Source organism: Pongo abelii, chromosome 12, assembly GCF_028885655.2.
Source record: "Pongo abelii isolate AG06213 chromosome 12, NHGRI_mPonAbe1-v2.0_pri, whole genome shotgun sequence".
NCBI lineage: Eukaryota > Metazoa > Chordata > Mammalia > Primates > Hominidae > Pongo > Pongo abelii.
The window spans coordinates 87,773,398-87,790,919 of NC_071997.2; the positions used below are offsets into that span (position 1 = coordinate 87,773,398).

The following is a 17,522-nucleotide window of genomic DNA, read 5'->3' on the forward strand; positions in this document are numbered from 1 at the left end:
TCGCTCTCATTATTAAATTTTATATATATATATATATATATATATATATATATATATATATATATATAATGGGCGCCCCTTTGTACCTTTTATCCAGGATGTGCCAACTCTGCAGAATATTCTTCTAGGGTTCTACACTCTCCCCACCCCCAACAATGAAGAGAACTATTTCTTAGTCCAATGTACCAATGTCAGCAAACTGTGAATTCGACTTTTCAGCAATTATGACCAGAGAAAAAATAAGGCCACTTATTTATGTGCTTTGCTTAGCAGGGTAGTGTACAACGTTGGAAATAAAAAGAGGAGGTGTGCTGGCCACCAGGCGCTAACACTCTAAAATTCTAGACAAAGGAGAGGTGGGCATGCCTGGCATGTCCCAACACTCCTCAGATCTTTCAGGGAGGAGACAGAGGGTATCAGGCACAATGCTGAACATCTTTGCTGGTGGAGAAACCCACGCCTTTGCTCTCCTGAGCTGTCACTGGGAAACTAAAAGCATTTGTTGTTCTAGGGGGAAAGTGAATGGCACGACATTGAAGCAGCTGTCAGCTGATCCTTGTAGTTCCAACCCGACCCTGGAGAGAAAGCCACATTATTTCTTGGGGTGGAGGAGTCCAGGGAGCCAGGAGGGACCCTTTTCCTACCAGGTAAAGCCCCGCTTTTTTTTTAGGGGGAGGGATTGAAAAGGGGAAAACATCATTCTAGAGAGGCTGGTAAGATCTGAATCACATACCATCCTGTTTTTATTTTCTGATTGTGAGCAATGGGCCTGACTCCACCAGTGAGAGGACGCGATTTAACTCTTTCAGTTCACAAAGCACCATTTTTCCCCCAGAGGCTAAATGGAACCTTAAAGATTTAAATAAATAAATTCATTTCCAGAAAGTGAGAATTTCTTTCTCTTGCTTGGAAGATCAGATTAATTTTGCATACATTTTTCCAAAAGCCAACACACTTCTACATTATATTATAGTCCTGGGTAATAAAGGATGCTGTTCACATTGTCCCAGAAGAAAATTAAGCTTGGGCCTTTATTTTTCTGCAGTTACAACTTGTGAAATCATGACAAGTTAAAGTCTCTTGCCAAGGTCAGACTAGCTCAGTGAAGGGAGATTTCTGTAGGGCACAAAATTACTGAAATAATACATGTTATACTAGTCACTGTGACATGTACTACTAGCAAACATGAGAATCCTAAAAAGTTTTCAGTGAAACACTCGCCTCTCAGTGTCCTATATTGCTCTATACCTATAAATAATAAAAAGGCTGATAACATTGCTTTATGTAAGCAGGCTTAGAAATCACTCTCAGATAAGTGCTTTTGACCTAAATCTTGTAGCGCCTCGATCTGACATATAACCCCACAACTGTGAAATTCTGTATGAGATTTAACAGTCTCAAACTGCCAACTGACCCAGCTATAAAGCAAGCAAAGATAAAGATTTACAGTCCAACATGATACAATTAGACATTCACCTTCTATTTATTTCAGTGCGGCTAAGCATTTAACCTACTTAAAAGCTGAAGGTTTTTCATTAAAATATAAATGCATGTTTATCATTCATTCTATGCCACCTCCCCTTGCATCCTACAAATTAGTCTATTATGAATGAAAAGATTAGTTTGTTTCAGAGAAAAGAGTAAACAGGAATGGTTTCTGTAAAATCCTTCTAGACATGCAAAGATAAAAGATGGCTTTACCACACAAAATAATCAGATACAAATAGCTGTTCAGAAGCAACACACCTGAGGAGTACTTTAATCAAATATTTAGGTTACCTGCCAAAAAGACCATGATCTCTTCAAAATGCAATGCGGATTAAAGTGTTATCTAACACAAGCAGAAAACCAACCTTGGAGTGGAAGTTTGAAATGTGTTCATCATAATTTTCATGTCTTTGGATAGAGAAACCAGCTTTTTCAGCTAGATTGCAAAACTGGTTTAAAGTATTCCCTCGGCGTGGGGCAAATACCATTGCTTTCCCCTAGAACAGTAAAAAGGAAATTCACACATTTTAAAACCGGAAGGTAACCAAACATAACAGACATTGGTCAAAGTATTTAATGTACTGCTCTCAAGTAGAAAAACTCGATTGTTTTTGAGATGTCTATGCAGGATGGACATTCACAGTGAGAATAATTTCCAGGAGAGATAAGAATCGATTTCACATCCAAATGGCCAGTTGCTGTGTTATATCTTTTTCAAATAATACTTATAAAAAACAAAATGTGGTTGAAAGCTGGTGTTCTGAACGATATGCATTGTCTCAGGTCCAATGGGTTAAGCCATTGACTAGATTTTAGAGTAACTTGTCCAGGGCAGTGCCATTCACCTTGTGACTCCTTAGCACCTGCCAACACTTCCCCAACACAGTCCCGGGGCATGTGACAACAGATGCTTACATCTGTTAGTTTTTTGCGCCCTGAAAATTCAGTACCAAGAAATCCTTCATAGAGACAATTCCTCTTGGAGAGTTTTCATATTTCAGTCCGGCCCCTAGCCTTTTCTGTGACCACGCTGTCAGATATAGGCTCCAGGATCTTGGTTTCCAACTTTATTGAATCCCTCATAATGGTCATCACTATAGCAAAGCAGTTCCTCATAGTATTCACATGATTGCTTTTCAAAGAAAGTGGTATAATGAGGGTAAACAGGCTTTTCTAAATAATTCACACAATCTTATGTGATTGTTGCAGTGGGGAGAACGGGAGGACCTGAATAAAGTATGTACTGGATTTCAGAAGACCATCTGACATGAAACTTCACAATGACCATTTGTTAACTATTGGATGCATGTGGATTTTTCCTCCCTCTCAGGTGTGTACAGAATGGCCAAACTTCAGAATCTTCTTCTTTTTTTTTTTAAATAAAGATGGCTATATGCTTCTATTACTCTCAAGGTTACACTTCACCTCTGTGAAATGCCTCTTTAGGTTTTGAGGGAATCATGAAAATATATCTGAGTTTCTTATGAAGGGTGGTTTATCATTCACACCAGCCAGCCATTTCTTGAGCACCTGGTAGTCAGACACTGGGCTAGGCATTCATATAAACATCATCTCCTTTAGACTTTTTTTTTGAGACAGAGTCCCACTCTGTCACCCAGGCTGGAGTGCAGTGGTACGATCTCAGTTCACTGGAACCTCTGCCTCCTGGGTTCAAGCGATTCTCTTGCCTCAGCCTCCCAAGTAGCTGGAATTACAGGCACAGTCCACCATGCCTGGCTGATTTTTTTTGTATTTTTAGTAGAGATGGGGTTTTGCCATGTTGACCAGGCTGGTCTCGAACTCCTGACCTCAGGTGGTCCTCCCACCTTGGCCTCCCAAAGTGCTGGGATTACAGGCATGAGCCACCGTGCCCAACCCTCCTTTAGTCTTTAAACCACCCTATGTTGTAGGTATTATCAACTCTGTCAGTGAATGATCAGAAGCCCCAGCACTGATGCTCTCTCCACTACGCTACATGTCTCCTTATTAGTAACAGTGATGACAATGATAATGATAGCTACCACTGTGCTAGGTGCTTCACAAATCCTGCCTTTAATCCCCTCAGCGATCTTCTCAACAACCCTGTACAGTAGACATTGCATTTTCCAGATGATTAAACATACAGTGAAGAATTTGAAGAATATAAGAAGGAACTGTGGCAGAAAGGACTCTGGACTTAAGGGGAGTCTCCACCATTAAACAGCTGTGTCACCTCAGGACAATCAGAAAATAATCATAGAACTTTTGAGTTAGAGGGAAGCTTGGAAATAATGCAGTCCAATCTCTCCATTTTGTAGATAAGAACCTTAAACCATCCTCGCTGATCCACTGAGTTTTCTCATCCATCAAATGGGAATAACAAAGCCTGCCCTGCCTTATTCACCCCCACAAATTGTGAGGATCAAATGCAGAATGTGAAAATAATTAGAAAGATTATACTGACGTAAGATTAGAAAGATCTACACCACCTAACAGTGCTCTAAAAATGCTATCAATTCTCTCTCCCTCTCCCCTTCGCCCTCACTTACCTGTAAGAAAATACGTGGCTACACTGTCCTGGGCATCAAGTGTGTTTTCATACTGTGTTTACATCGGCCTGTACACACTCAGGCACATAATTATAGCAGCACCAATCATGCCACTATACTTACGGTTCTGTCAGCTTTTTCAATATTAATTGCTATTTTCAGGCAGTTTTCAAACTTAGCCGCAAAAATTCATTTTTATGTGAAACTAGATATAATACATGGTCTCAGCAGGACAGCAAAAGTCTCCATTAGAAAAAAAAAAAAAAACAACAGGGAATGCTGGTAGGTCATTTTAGTCATTTCTAAGAGCTGGTTGCCATTCTGGATTTTTGAATAATGGAAGCTGTTTTATTTAAAAGTCACCCGCAAAAAATTGTCTCACAGTAACACTTGAAGAGTTGGTTTTTAATAGCTATTATCTAAGCTGCATATCTTCATGTTCACAAGGCTACAGATTTCTAGGTTGGGCTGATCCTTGCATTGACAAAGCAATGCATCTCCACATGCCCTGGTTGGGGTAAGCTGTAAGGGACAGCAGCTAAGCATGTGACAGCACTCTCTGCCTAAACATCCCTTTCCTCCTTCAGCTCTCAGTTTACGTGTCCTTCCCTAGCCACCCTGTTTAGAACGCAGCCCTTGCCCCATCACTCTCCAATCCCTCGCTGGGCTTATTTTTGTTCTTAGCACTTACCACCAGGGACACACATTGTATCCTTGTTTGTTATTGCCCTGTCTTCTCTGGCTGGAATGCATACTCCATGACAACAGGATCTTCTAATGTTTTATTCACTACATTTTCTCAGTGCCTAGCACATAGTAAGCATTCAGTCAATATTTGATGAGACAATAAACTAAATCCAGAAGTTGAGTAATCTAAAGAATTTGAGTCTTTGGGAATTCAAAAGCCATGTTCTATTGCTTATTCCTTTGAAAAGATTTTCCCGAAAAGCTTTTACAGAGTCAGCTGCTATGATGGGGTTTTAGAGAGCAGCATTCTGTGCACAACACTGTACCCACGAGAAAGAGAAAGACTGGGCAGTAGTTTTCATCTCTAACTACTTAGGAGTTTTGTTTTCTTTTTCAGTTCATTGAATACAGACACTTTTGAGATGTGGATTAATAGTTAGGATGGAAAATAGCCCATCATCCATTCATTCACTGAGCCCTACTGAGTGCCAGCATCTCCCCTCCCCATAATGAATGGTTTTAGAAGACCCCAGTATCCCCAGGGGAGAGAACACATTACAGGTGGAACAGTACAATCAGAGGAATATGCTTTACAATTTCAGCTGCACAAATCAAAACAAGAAAAGGAATATGGATTTCAAATTAGCCCATCACTTTAGAAAAATTATTTTCAATTTGCCAAAGCACAACTTTCTAAGCATTCCGTTGCAGAATTATTTTAAACTCAGAATGAATACTCAACTGAATGTAACACTTTGACTGATGAGCGGAAATTTAAGAGAATTATTTATTCCTGGAGAGGGAGAAGTTCCACTAAACCATAGTGATACTGTTTACCTCATGAGCTCAGTTGTTGTTATTTTGCTAGACTAATCTATACTTATACATTAAAGGGAGTGTACTTCTGGAAAAAATTGGTATGCTTCAGATTTATTTTATTTTATTTTATTTATTTATTTTTTATTATACTTTAAGTTTTAGGGTACATGTGCACAACGTGCAGGTTTGTTACATATGTATACATGTGCCATGTTGGTGTGCTGCACCCATTAACTTGTCATTTAACATTAGGTATATCTCCTAATGCTATCCCTCTCCCCTTCCCCCAGCTTCAGATTTATTTTAAAAGGAATATGCTATGCCAATAAAATGCATTAGGGGAGGGAGACCAAGACAGAGGAAGCACTATTCTCACATTTAGTTTATTCCTTTTTCATTTCCAAGCAACCAAACTATTAAATACCAATTCTATGTTTAAGTTTATGCTTATTTTCTATTTCTTTGTTGTCGTTTATAAAGATGAGGTCTTGTTATGCTGCCCAGGCTGCTCTTGAACTCTTGGCCTCAAGCGATCCTCCCACCTTGGTCTCCCAAAGTGTTGGGATTACAGATGTGAGCCACTGTGTCCAGCCTATTTTCTTTACCTGGTTTCTGAAATGCAGACTTCACTTGCTTCCTCTCCTGGCATCTCTCTCAGTCTCTGTCTCCTTTTGTAGCTTCTCTTCTCTGACCTGTCTTTTAATTGTCAGTGGTCCTCAGGGCTCTGCCTACTTTTTCATCACGTTCCATCTAATTCTAGGCAATTGTACTGATGTCCATGGCTTCAGCTATCACTTATACACCAATAACTCCCAAGTCTGTAACTATAGCTTTCACCATTGCCCAGGGCTCACACCTACATTTTCAAGTGCCTACTACATCTCTGCATGTGGGTATTCTGAAAATACCTTTAATCCATTTTGTCCAAAATATAACTCAATATTCTTGACTGCTAACCCCTACCCTTCCCAGGGAAGGACCCATCAAATGCAGCACACACACACACATACACTCAGATATGCAAACTGAGTACCTCTTAGGTACCAAGCACTTCCGTATCTGTCACTTTTGAAATAAAGCTGGAAACTTGGGAACCATGGCATTGCCCTTCAAGACCTCTCAGTGCCACATCTCCCTACCTGCATCACTGTCACTTACTGCAGGTGGTTCTCAAACTGTGTTCTGAACTGCTTCAGGGGTGGCCTGGAGGGATAAGAGGAAGACCAAGACAGAGGAAGTACCAGTCTCACATTTAGTTTAACTAAAGCTGCATCATTTTTATCTGTTTTGTAATTGGGGTGCTGGCTAAAAAGGTTTGACCAAAGCATTCTGCCATTTAAACAGGGTTTGAAAACCTTGACTTAGGTCCCACCTTCTTGGGATGGCAGGCAAAGCCCCACGTGACCGGCCCCATGCCTTTATCGCAGCCTGGTCTCCTGCTACTCCCTCACACACATCTTGGGCTCTAGTCAGGCCAACCTCATCACATCCCCCATCTGTTCTTTTATGTATCCTGTGCATTCAAACATGCACATGCTCCCCTTGGGTGGAATGCCTCTCTCACCTCCAGTTCTCTGTCTGCCTGGTTACTCTTACTCATCCCTCAGCACCCAGGTTAGACTCCCTGCCCTTGTGATGCCTTTGCTGACTTCTCTGGCCTCCATACTGTGCCTCCTCCCCAGTTGGCCACCTCCACTCCCTGCCCCCAAGGGTTGCCCACACCTCTGCTGTGCCAATCACACACCACCAGGTGATTGTCTCTTGCTTGTCTCTAGACTGTGAGCCCCTCCAGGGTAGGGTTAGGTCATATCTAACTCTATCCCCGGGGCCTGGCACAGTGACTGGCATCTGAGAGGCACTCAATAAATGTTTGCTGAGTGGAACGCTCAGTGAATATCCATTCATTGTCCTCTTCTCCATTTTCAGGTCTTCACTAGCTCCTAAATGGATGATTCCAGGTGGATATTGGTCCACACTGGACCTCTGAGGAGCTTCATTGCTTTCAAGCTCTCCCTTACTCCAATCTACCATTTATGCTATGAGCAGAGTGATCTTTCTAGAAGGTACACCTGACCACAGCACTGCTCAAAAACTTTCAATGGCTCTCCATTACCCATACAGTAGAGCCTGGTCTCTTCATCACAATGTTCTTGGCCATTCATAACTCTTTTTTTTTTTTTTTTTTTGAGATGGAGTCTCGCTCTGTTGCCCAGTCTGGAGTGCAGTGGTGCAATCTCCGCTCACTGCAAGCTCCACCTCCCGGGTTCACACCATTCTCCTGCCTCAGCCTCCTGAGTAGCTGAGACTATGGGCGCCTGCCACCATGCCTGGCTAATTTTTTGTATTTTTTAGTAGAGACGGGGTTTCACTGTGTTAGCCAGGATGGTCTCGATGGCCATTCATAACTCTTTAACTTCATCTTCCTGCCCTTCCCCAACCCTAACCTCAAAACCACAGACACTCTCACACTCCAGCCAGAGCAAACTTCTTGTTGATCCCAAAACACATCATGATTTTTCTTACTCCACACACTCAAAGTGCCCTTCTTACTATTTAAGACCAAAGTCAGACACCACTGCCTCTAGGGAAACCTTCCTCAGGCAGTCACTCTTGGTGCTTTCTCCTGGTACCTCTTTCCTGGCACCCACCATATTGCACTGTAATTCCTGGGAGTTCATGTGTTCATCTGTCCTGCTAAACTGAGATTCCCACAGTGCTCCTAGTGCATATTCATTCTCCTAGCCCACATTCCTCTGCGCATAGGAATGGCGTCAGTGCCAAGCAGACAGCAGTTGCTCAACAAATGTTTGCTGAATCAGGACAGAGTCCAGTACTCAATAGAATGAGTATCTCTCATTCTATTGAAGGCGTAAATTCGAAAGATTCACAAAACAAATAAAAATAGCACTGGGCTGTATTTTACATTGTCTGCTATAGTTCTACCTGTGTGTATGTTACGTCTCCACAACCAGACTGCAACGTCTTTGGGGGCAGAGATTCCACCTCATGTCTTGGTATTCTCTGCTAAGCACACATTACTGTATGTGCTGAACAGCATCTGGGTAGATATTAGAAAAGGACTTCTCAGGGCTGGGCCCCTGCACTGAGGGTCTTAAAACCATCTGAGGACTCTCTATAAGCTACAACCCTTGTGTCAAGGGCAATCCTACAACTGTAGGAGCTAACTTCTCCCCAAGCACTGGTGAGGAGTCGCTGGGTCTCTGACTTAGTAAGCAGATAAGAACCCAAGTGTCTCAGCACCATTTCAGTTCATGGTACTAATCCCACATACACAAGGCAATTTCCCTGAAACAAGCAAACAAAGAAGTTTGTACAGAAGTGGGCAGAGATGTTAGATTTTTAAAAAAAAAAAAGATGAGAAAGTATCTCAGCAAAAAGAACTTGGCTGGGCATAGTGGCTCATGCCTGTCATCCCAGCACTTTGGGAGGCCAAGGAGGAGGATCGCTTGAGCCCAGGAGTTCAAGACCAGCCTCGGCAACATGGCAAAGGCCCATCTCTAAAAATACAAAAATTAGCCAGGCATGGTGGTGCATGCCTGTAGTCCTAGCTATTTGAGAGGCTGAGGCAGGAGGATCACCTGAGTCCAGGAGTTCATGGCTGCAGTGAGTAGTGATGGTGCTACTGCACTCCAGCCTGGTGACCGAGTGAGACCCTGTCCTCCCCCCAAAAAAATTGCTTTTATAATATAAGAGTTTATGATTTACATTTATAGCACACCTTGGAGATAGGCAGGACTCTGGGAATCTGGTGGTCGGGTAGGGCCAATTTCTGAAGAAGGGTAAGTGAATTCCACAGTGATATTTCTGAATTCTTGACAGTTGGTTAGCAGTGGTAACAAGCTGGATTACTGTCAATATTCTATCCTCTGGTCCTGAGTAAACTCACGCTGTCTGGTTGGCTTGGCTCCCATCCCTGTACCCAAAGTCATTTCAGAGGAATATTAGTAGATACCATTTGTTGGTTGTCATTTCTGGATGAAAGTTCAACTTGCAGGCTGCTGTGCTTGTATTTTAAATTACATTTGGGTCCTCTGATACTGGACACTGCTGTTGTCATGGACTTTTAAGGAATACAATGACAGTGAGTCACCCTATCAATCATCAGCAACAAGAAGCCACTCACCAGAGGGAAAAGTGAGTGGGGGGGGTTGAGGGGAGCATTGCTTCTTGGAATGGGTAAAATATGCTGATTTCATTCCTTTTTCATACCTATTCTATTGTTTTCATCTATGAAGTTTGCTGGAGAGTCCCTTGTAGTGTTACGACAGGAGTTAACTATCTTTACAGTTTCTTTAGACCAGCAGGTTGAGGAAAGTCTGCGTTTCGGGTGGTAACAAATATTCCCTGCTAAAATTTGGGGCCTCCTGTAAAGACTTTTCAGGCACAGGTGCCTGTTTGGTTGAGAATCTAAGCTCAGCCTGGGATCCGACATCACCCCTGGGCCAAGCGAAGAGCCTACCCTGGTGGCTAAGCTCTCTCTGGGGATCTCTCTTCATTCATAGCTCCAGTATAGAAAATGAAAGGCAGGGAAACTCCTCCTCTCCATCTACTTTCTTTGCTTCTGGACCCTCTGACTCCAGACAACTGATTTGCTCAAGGTAGAAATCAACCATACTCCCCTAAATGGCAGAATTCATTTGTTCCCACAGCTTGACACTTGAACCTTCATTTTGCAGTTACTTCTGTCTTGCCAATGTGGAGTACTCTCCCCCACTCGGTGGGGACTGTCTATAGTAAAGTGTCATCTTCGTCCAGGTAGACAATCCTCCCAGAACCAGTACAGGGCCTCCTACAGGTGTTCAGGATACATGTGCAGGGGAGATGCAATGTGCCAATTATGTGCAGAAATTCTCAAAGTCCAGGTCAAGAAAATCATGTCTTCCCCTCCCACCAGCATTTCTCCAGGAAAATGCTCGGAAAAAGGCCCCCATAAGGCCGGGCATGGTGGCTCATGCCTGTAATCCCAGCACTTTGGGAGGCCAAGGGGGGCGGATCACAAGGTCAGGAGTTCGAGACCAGCGTGATCAACATAGGTGAAACCCCATCTCTACCAAAAATATAAAAATTAGCTAGCATGGTGGTGCGTGTCTGTAATCCCAGCTACTCAGGAGGCTCAGGCAGGAGAATCGCTTGAACCTGGGAGGTGGAGTTTGCAATAAGCCGAGATTGCGCCACTGCACTCCAGCCTGGGCAACAGAGTGAGACTCTATCTCAAAAAAAAAAAAAAAAAAGCCCCCATAGTCTGTATTTACCAAAGTAACCAGAGCTAGCCTCGAATAGATACTCAGAGCCAATCATGTGGATTACAGTGCATCAGCTTTTTCACTCCCAATTTTACAGATGAGAAACTGAGGCTTCCAGACATTAATTCAGTCAATGGCAGAGACCAGATTTGGGCCTAAGCTTTCTTCCTCCACAGCCCATGTATACCTTCTCTCTGCGAGGAGAATGTAGGATTTCAGAGCTGATAGAACTCTATGAGAGCACGGGTGAACTCCCTCATTTCCCCTCTTTGGGGAGAATGGAGCAAGAGGTGATTCCAGAGCCTGTTAGGGCCACACTGGACCTGGAACTCAGGTGTCCCATCAGCCAAGCCAGCATCCTCCTGGATAAACATCTCATGTGGATTAACCTTGATAAGTTCTACAGCAATAAAAGAGAAGCAGCTCCCCTTAAGGAGCACCTCCTGTAAGCCAGGCACAGACCAAGGATTTATACATATGTAAATATTTCACACCAACCCCCAAGGTGGGCACTAGTCTTGCCTTTTGACACGTAAGGAAATGCAGGCTCAGAGAGACAAGGTAGTTAATGTAGACTTGGGGTTTGTATGCAGATTTTTCTGACTCTTTCCACCCACTACACTAGACCTTCAGAAACTGGGGCCACACTATGAACTTGAAGCATTTGCTGGAAGTGCAGTGTTTGCATTTGCTGGAAGTGCACGGAGAACTTGCTGTATCTTGCACTGAATCATCAAGAACTCAGGATCCACCATGTAGCCCCCGTGTTGTTTCTTTGTGGGCTTTTTTTTTTTTTTTTTTGAGACAGAGTCTCACTCTGTCGCCCAGGCCGGAATGCAGTGACACGATCTCGGCTCACTGCAAGCTCCGCCTCCCGGGTTCACGCCATTCTCCTGCCTCAGCCTCCCGAGTAGCTAGGACTACAGGTGCCCGCCACCACGCCCGGCTAATTTTTTTGTATTTTTAGTAGAGACGGGGTTTCACCATATTAGCCAGGATTGTCTCGATCTCCTGACCTTGTGATCCGCCCGCCTCAGCCTCCCAAAGTGCTGGGATTACAGGTGTGAGCCACTGTGCCCAGCCATCTTTGTGGGCTTCTTGTGACACCTTCAGCCTCTGGGCCACAAAACCATGGAAGAGTTGTCTGGGCTCAGGAGAACACTAAAACCAGCTCTAATTGTAATGGAATAAAACCTTGACCATTTTCTTAGTCTTGGACTATATACTCAGAGGGGGAGGTCCTCCAGAAGCCAAACAGGCAGCCCTGAGAGCTAAGAAGAAAAGTCCAGTTTTCTACTGGTTGCTCCCATGCTCTGGACAGCCTCCTAGCCCATCAACACAGGATGTGGGACTGGGCTCTTCACTGGCAAGCCCACATGGTCCTTCTGTGGTCCATCTGGGTGGAGGCTCAGGGAGGACAAATGCCTACCTCCCCAGACCTCTTGATGGGGATGAGGTTCCTGGGTGGTAATTTCAGTAAGTCCATGTGCCATCCACAACTGGGATTTCCCCTCTGATGGTGGGCTCCTTACACTTTAGGCTAGAATAGCTGGCAGCCTTGGGTATGAGACATTCCAAGAGGGGCCTAAGTGAGGCCCCCCCACTGCCATTCTAATGCTACAGGTTAGTGTGAGCCCCTCTGACTTGGCCTCCCTGTTCCTCTCATAGCAGGAGTAAGTGCCACCTCCCCTAGGGCCCTGCCTCACCTTTCTCTAGGCTAAGGGTGAGTATCAGCTGTCAGCAGGAGGACTGCTGTCCTTGCTCAGAGGGAGCTGCTGCGTGTGGCCATGATTCAGACGGAGGGAGTGTGTTCAGGGTTTATTAGAGGGTACAGAAGAGCTGCTGGATTCCAATCTAATCTGCGTTTAGGTCTATTCATAGCTTGGGCACTTTTCTTTTGTAAATCATGCGAATGATTTACAATAGATCCTAGGTAAATCATGCAAATCTGCTGCAAAATGGAGTATTTGCCACAAATGGGCTTTGAAGGGGTATTGGTGATGAGTGAAGTACTATTTGTGCAGTGTGAGATTCAGGAGTCCTTGAAAGCATTATATTTATGTATGATACATTTTCATAGAGGCTTTCATATTCAAGAATCTTGAGCCGCCCTTGAAAATCCTGGTCTTGCAAATGTCCACAAGAATCACTCAAGGCCAACAGGGGTGGGGGGATGCAGACACCCACAATTCCTTCTTCTGTCCTCAACTTGGGTGGCCTATTCAACCATGCAGTGGCCATCAATAGCTTGGAACATGCCCCTTCCTTGCCTCAAGATCTGCTGCCCATTTCACAGGGGAACTGAGGAGGCCAATTGAATTGGACTGACTACCACTTACAAAGCTATGGCTACTCCTCCAAGACACCTATTTTAAGTTTCTGAGCTACATAGACATAGCAAAATAAAAAGCAACAGTGTACGGCAAAGGATGATTATCAGATTGCTCTGGGAACCACCGAAGGTTATGAAAAAGATATAAAAGAAAGGTTAAAAGGTATTGGTCTGTAAGTCTCACTGAGTCAGAAGACTAGAGTAGACCTTTTTAAAAAAATACTTTAGAAACACACACACACTTCAGTGTTCTCAGATAAATATGCGTTCCTATCTTCGACTATATTAATACTGTTAACCTATTTTAAATTCCTATGGCACAGCAAGAGTCTTACATAGTTATAAGGTTTGTTTTTTTTTAATGCATGAGCTTTAAACTCGTTTTCTTACTTTAAATAGATGTATATTAACTCTCCGTTTAGGCTGCAGGACCTCCTAGCTTAGTTTAACAGTCCAACAAAATAAGAGTGGATACAAACTCTGTAATTTACTCACAGGCACAAATGGATATATAAATGTAAAAATGTGCACAATATTTTATGCCATGCTTGGCTTCATTGTGACCTAATGTTTATAATATGTAAATAATGGCTTCCTTTTAAAGCAAAGAACTATTAATATACAGATTCATCTGAAGTCCTTTTTTTTAATATAAACAGAAATAAAAAGAAAAAAGTATTCTTTTGCAATAAATAAATAACCAATGAGAAAGGTTGCCATTGAAGGAATTAAAAATGACAGAAGTCAACAGAAAACTTTCAATATCATACTTTAACTTTAATATGAAGATATTGTTATCAAAGGAAAAGACTCAAGAAATTCTTTGATAAAAATAATCTCACACTATCTTTGAAGCGGCTGCATTTATTTTACTACCCACTGTGTTTCTTATCAGAAGGTCAAGGGTAAGAAGTTTCCTAGTTATGATTAGGAAAGAATCTAATAGATCAGAAGACCCAATTGAAGTTGGACATAATAAGTATTAAAGTATTACATGACATTAATCCTGCCATTCCATTACTCTCTCCATCTTTGTGCACAGACTAATTATTCTGTAGCCAGCGTTCAGGAGAAAATAGAAACATACTTACTCTGGGCTGGAGTAATCTCTTTATTGCATCAACAAGGCTGGCTCTGTACTGGTCCAGAAACAGGCTGACATTGAGAAGAGAGCAGAATCCAGATTAAACTGGGTTTTCAAGTCTAATGATACTAATGGAGATAAGTACAAGGCTAATTACACATGTTTACCCAACGCTAAAAAAGAGAAATTGTTTCCTACCATTCAAGTGTCTCACTGGAGGGGGTGGGAGGGGAGAAGATATTGTGGTCAGTGTTATCCAACTAAAGCCAAGTTGTCAACATGCAATGGGCCAGGATTCACACGTGACTGGGCCATGTGTTAATGTTACAGGGACAATTTCCAAACTGCTGTTTGGGGTAGCCATCTGGTTGAGATGAAGCACTCTGGCAACTTCCTGTCATTAGAGCCTAGTCTCCCTTAGACCTTGGCCCTCTGCCCACCAAGGGTGCTGTATGGCTGCCCTCAGACAACAAACCACCAGCCCTATGACACCCAAACCATGAAATATATCTCAGGAGGTAATAGAGTTTAGTGACTAGAAACAGCACTGAGGTTAGATTCAACGTCTGACTTAGGAGTGAACAGCTACAAAAACAAAGAACAAGCTCAGAAAATATATCACAGAGACCATGGCAACTTTGGATTTTCCTCTCTGGGCCTCTACATTGATTTTTTTGTTTTTTTTCTTTTCTTTCTTTCTTTTCTTTTCTTTTTTTTTTTTTTTTTTCTTTCTGAGACAGGATTTTGCACTGTCATCCAGTTACTGCAGCCTCAAATGCCAGGGCTCAAGCAATCCTCCCACCCCAGCCTCCCAAGTAGCTGGGACTACAGTTGTGCACCACCATACCCAGCTAGTTCTTTTTTTTTTTTTTTTGTAGAGACAGGGTCTCACTCTGTTGCCAGGGCTGGTCTTGAACTACTGGGCTCAAGCAGTCTTCCTGCCTCAACCTCCCAAAGTGCTGGGATTACAGGCACATGCCACTGTACCCAACCCAGGTTCATGTTTTTATAGTTCACTTTGATTTTTCATTTTCCACCCCTGATCTTTAGAGAATTTCTGTTCAAGCAGCTCTGTCACCCCTTTGCTTGGGTCAGTCTGACTCTGTCTTCACCAGTTATTATCTTGGAAGCTTGAGACACAGTTTCCTTATCTGAACTTGCAGGTCCCAGACCTTTGAGTTTGGGTTGCTTGGCAGTAGGTGGCAAGTTACTTAACTTGGCCATGCCTGATGCTATGGTCTGAATGTTTCCCCCAAATTCATGTGTTGGAGACTTAATCCCCAATGCAACAGTATTGAGAGGTGGGGAGCTTGGCTCCTTTTTGCCCTCCTGCCTTCTGCCATGTGAGGACATGTGTTCTTCTTCTCCAGAGGATGCAGCATTCTAGGTGTCATCTTGGCAGAAGAGACCAGATGCTCACCAGACACCAAACCTGCCAGTGCCTTGATCTTGGATTTACCAGCCTCCAGAATTGTGAGAAGTACATTTCTGTTCTTTATCAATGACCCAATCTGTGGTATTCTGTTATAGCAGCAGAAAATGGATGAAGACAGCTGGATGTTTATTAAAACCAAGAAAAGGATTCTGTGGGTGGGGTTAGGGTGGGGACAGGTGAAAGCATATAGTGCTGAAGTCACGCAGAACAGAGCTGGCTGCCAAACACCAGGGGAGTTGTCCAGCCTCTGCAGAAGGGTTCCTGGGCATTGCTAGAGCACTCTGCCAAGAGAAAGCAAAGCTGCTAGAGGCTGCCAATGATACCTATTGATAGGGACTTTTTTCTGAACCCCATATTGGGATACATGATCTGATATTATGTCAGTGCAAAAGTAATTGCGGTTTTTGCCATACCTTTAATGGCAAAAACCGCAATTACTTTTGCACCAACATAGTAACTATGAACCGAGGTCATAATAACCAAGCTTAGAAAGTACAGCTGAATCTTTGAAATCTGAACAGTACTGGAATATCCAGGATGCCAAAACCAGGGGCCCAAATTGTATATACAGCACCGAAAAGCAGTGATACTGTTTGGATGTTTCTCCCCTCCAAATCTTGTGTTGAAATGTGATCCCCAATGTTGGAGGTGGGGCCTAATGGGAGGTATTGGGTCATGGGGGCGGATCTTTCATCCTTGTCTTGGTGAACTCCCTGTGGTAATGAGCTCATGTGAGATCTGGTTGGTTGAAAGAACCTCTCCTGTTTCTCTCTATTGCTTCTTCCCTCTCACCATGTGACTGCCTGCTTCCCCTGTGCCTTCTGCCATAAGGCAACTTCCTGAGGTCTTCACCAGAAGCAGATGCCAGCAATCTGCTTCCTGTACAGTCTGCAGAACCGTAAGCCAATTAAATCTCATTTCTTTATAAATTACCTAGCCTCAGATGTACCTTTGTAGCAGCACAAGATGGACTAATACAAGCAGTAAAGAGATAAGGAAGAAGGGGGCACTATACCTGTCCTTATGGAGGTTACAGTATAATAGGGAGGTAAGCCAGGCACAAGGACACATGTTAAATACAAATGGCAGAGACACACATGTTTTAATAACAAAACAGTTAATACTCACTGAGCTGAGTACTAGGTAACAGGTACCTTCTAAGAGCTTTTCATAGCTCGTTTAATCCTCACATCTATCCTATGAGGTAGTTTTTACTGTTAGCATCATTATCGTCCACATTTTACAGCTAAGGAAACGGAGGCATAGAGAGGTTTGGAGTCACACAGCTACTAATCGGCAGGGCTGGGATTCACCTCTGTACCATATTGGCTTCAGAGTCTGTGCTCTGAGCCACTGCTCGGTACTGCCTCTCCCATCTAATTGTAATTACTCCTGAGCATGAAATAATGTACGGAAGAGAGCACTGACCGGTTTAGGCAAAAGAGGGAGGTCATCAGATGACTAGAGTTAGGCGGGGTTGGTCGAGAAAGCCATCCCTGTTTACTTGCATCCATAGTGATCTCTCCCTTTTCCAAGCTCAGCACAACAAGTAGAGCATTTGGAGGTTCTCCCAGGTTCCTGCATTTCATTGTTGTCCTCTCATTCAGCTGCTATGCTTCTTGAAGGCAGAGAGCATCTGCATTTCTTTTTTTTTTTTTTCTTTTGTTTTTTGAGACTGAGTCTCACTCTGTTGCCCAGGCTGGAGTGCAGTGGCACGATCTTGACTCACTGCAACCTCCACCTCCTGGGTTCAAGCAATTCTCCTGCCTCAGCCTCCCAAGTAGCTGGGATTACAGACATGCGCCATCATGCCCAGCTAATTTTTGTATTTTAGTAGAGGCAGGGTTTCACCATGTTGGCCAGGTTGGTCTCAAACTCCTGACCT

General features: G+C 43.3%; 1 protein-coding gene across 3 annotated transcripts in view; it reads right to left on the minus strand.

The window, feature by feature from the left end:
• The window catches only part of CAMKMT (calmodulin-lysine N-methyltransferase), a 417,058-nt gene that overhangs the window by 4,181 nt on the left and 395,355 nt on the right, over window positions 1-17,522 (minus strand). The window contains exons 9-10 of one of the 3 annotated variants that reach the window (XM_002812071.5): window positions 14,210-14,273; window positions 1,854-1,985 (exon numbers count right to left, since the gene is read on the minus strand). The exons of 1 other annotated variant lie outside the window; for it this stretch is intronic. In XM_002812071.5, coding sequence (XP_002812117.3) covers window positions 1,854-1,985; window positions 14,210-14,273 — 196 coding nt within the window. The remainder of the gene's footprint in view (window positions 1-1,853; window positions 1,986-14,209; window positions 14,274-17,522) is intronic. One more of the 3 variants, XM_009237350.4, reaches the window with a different exon arrangement.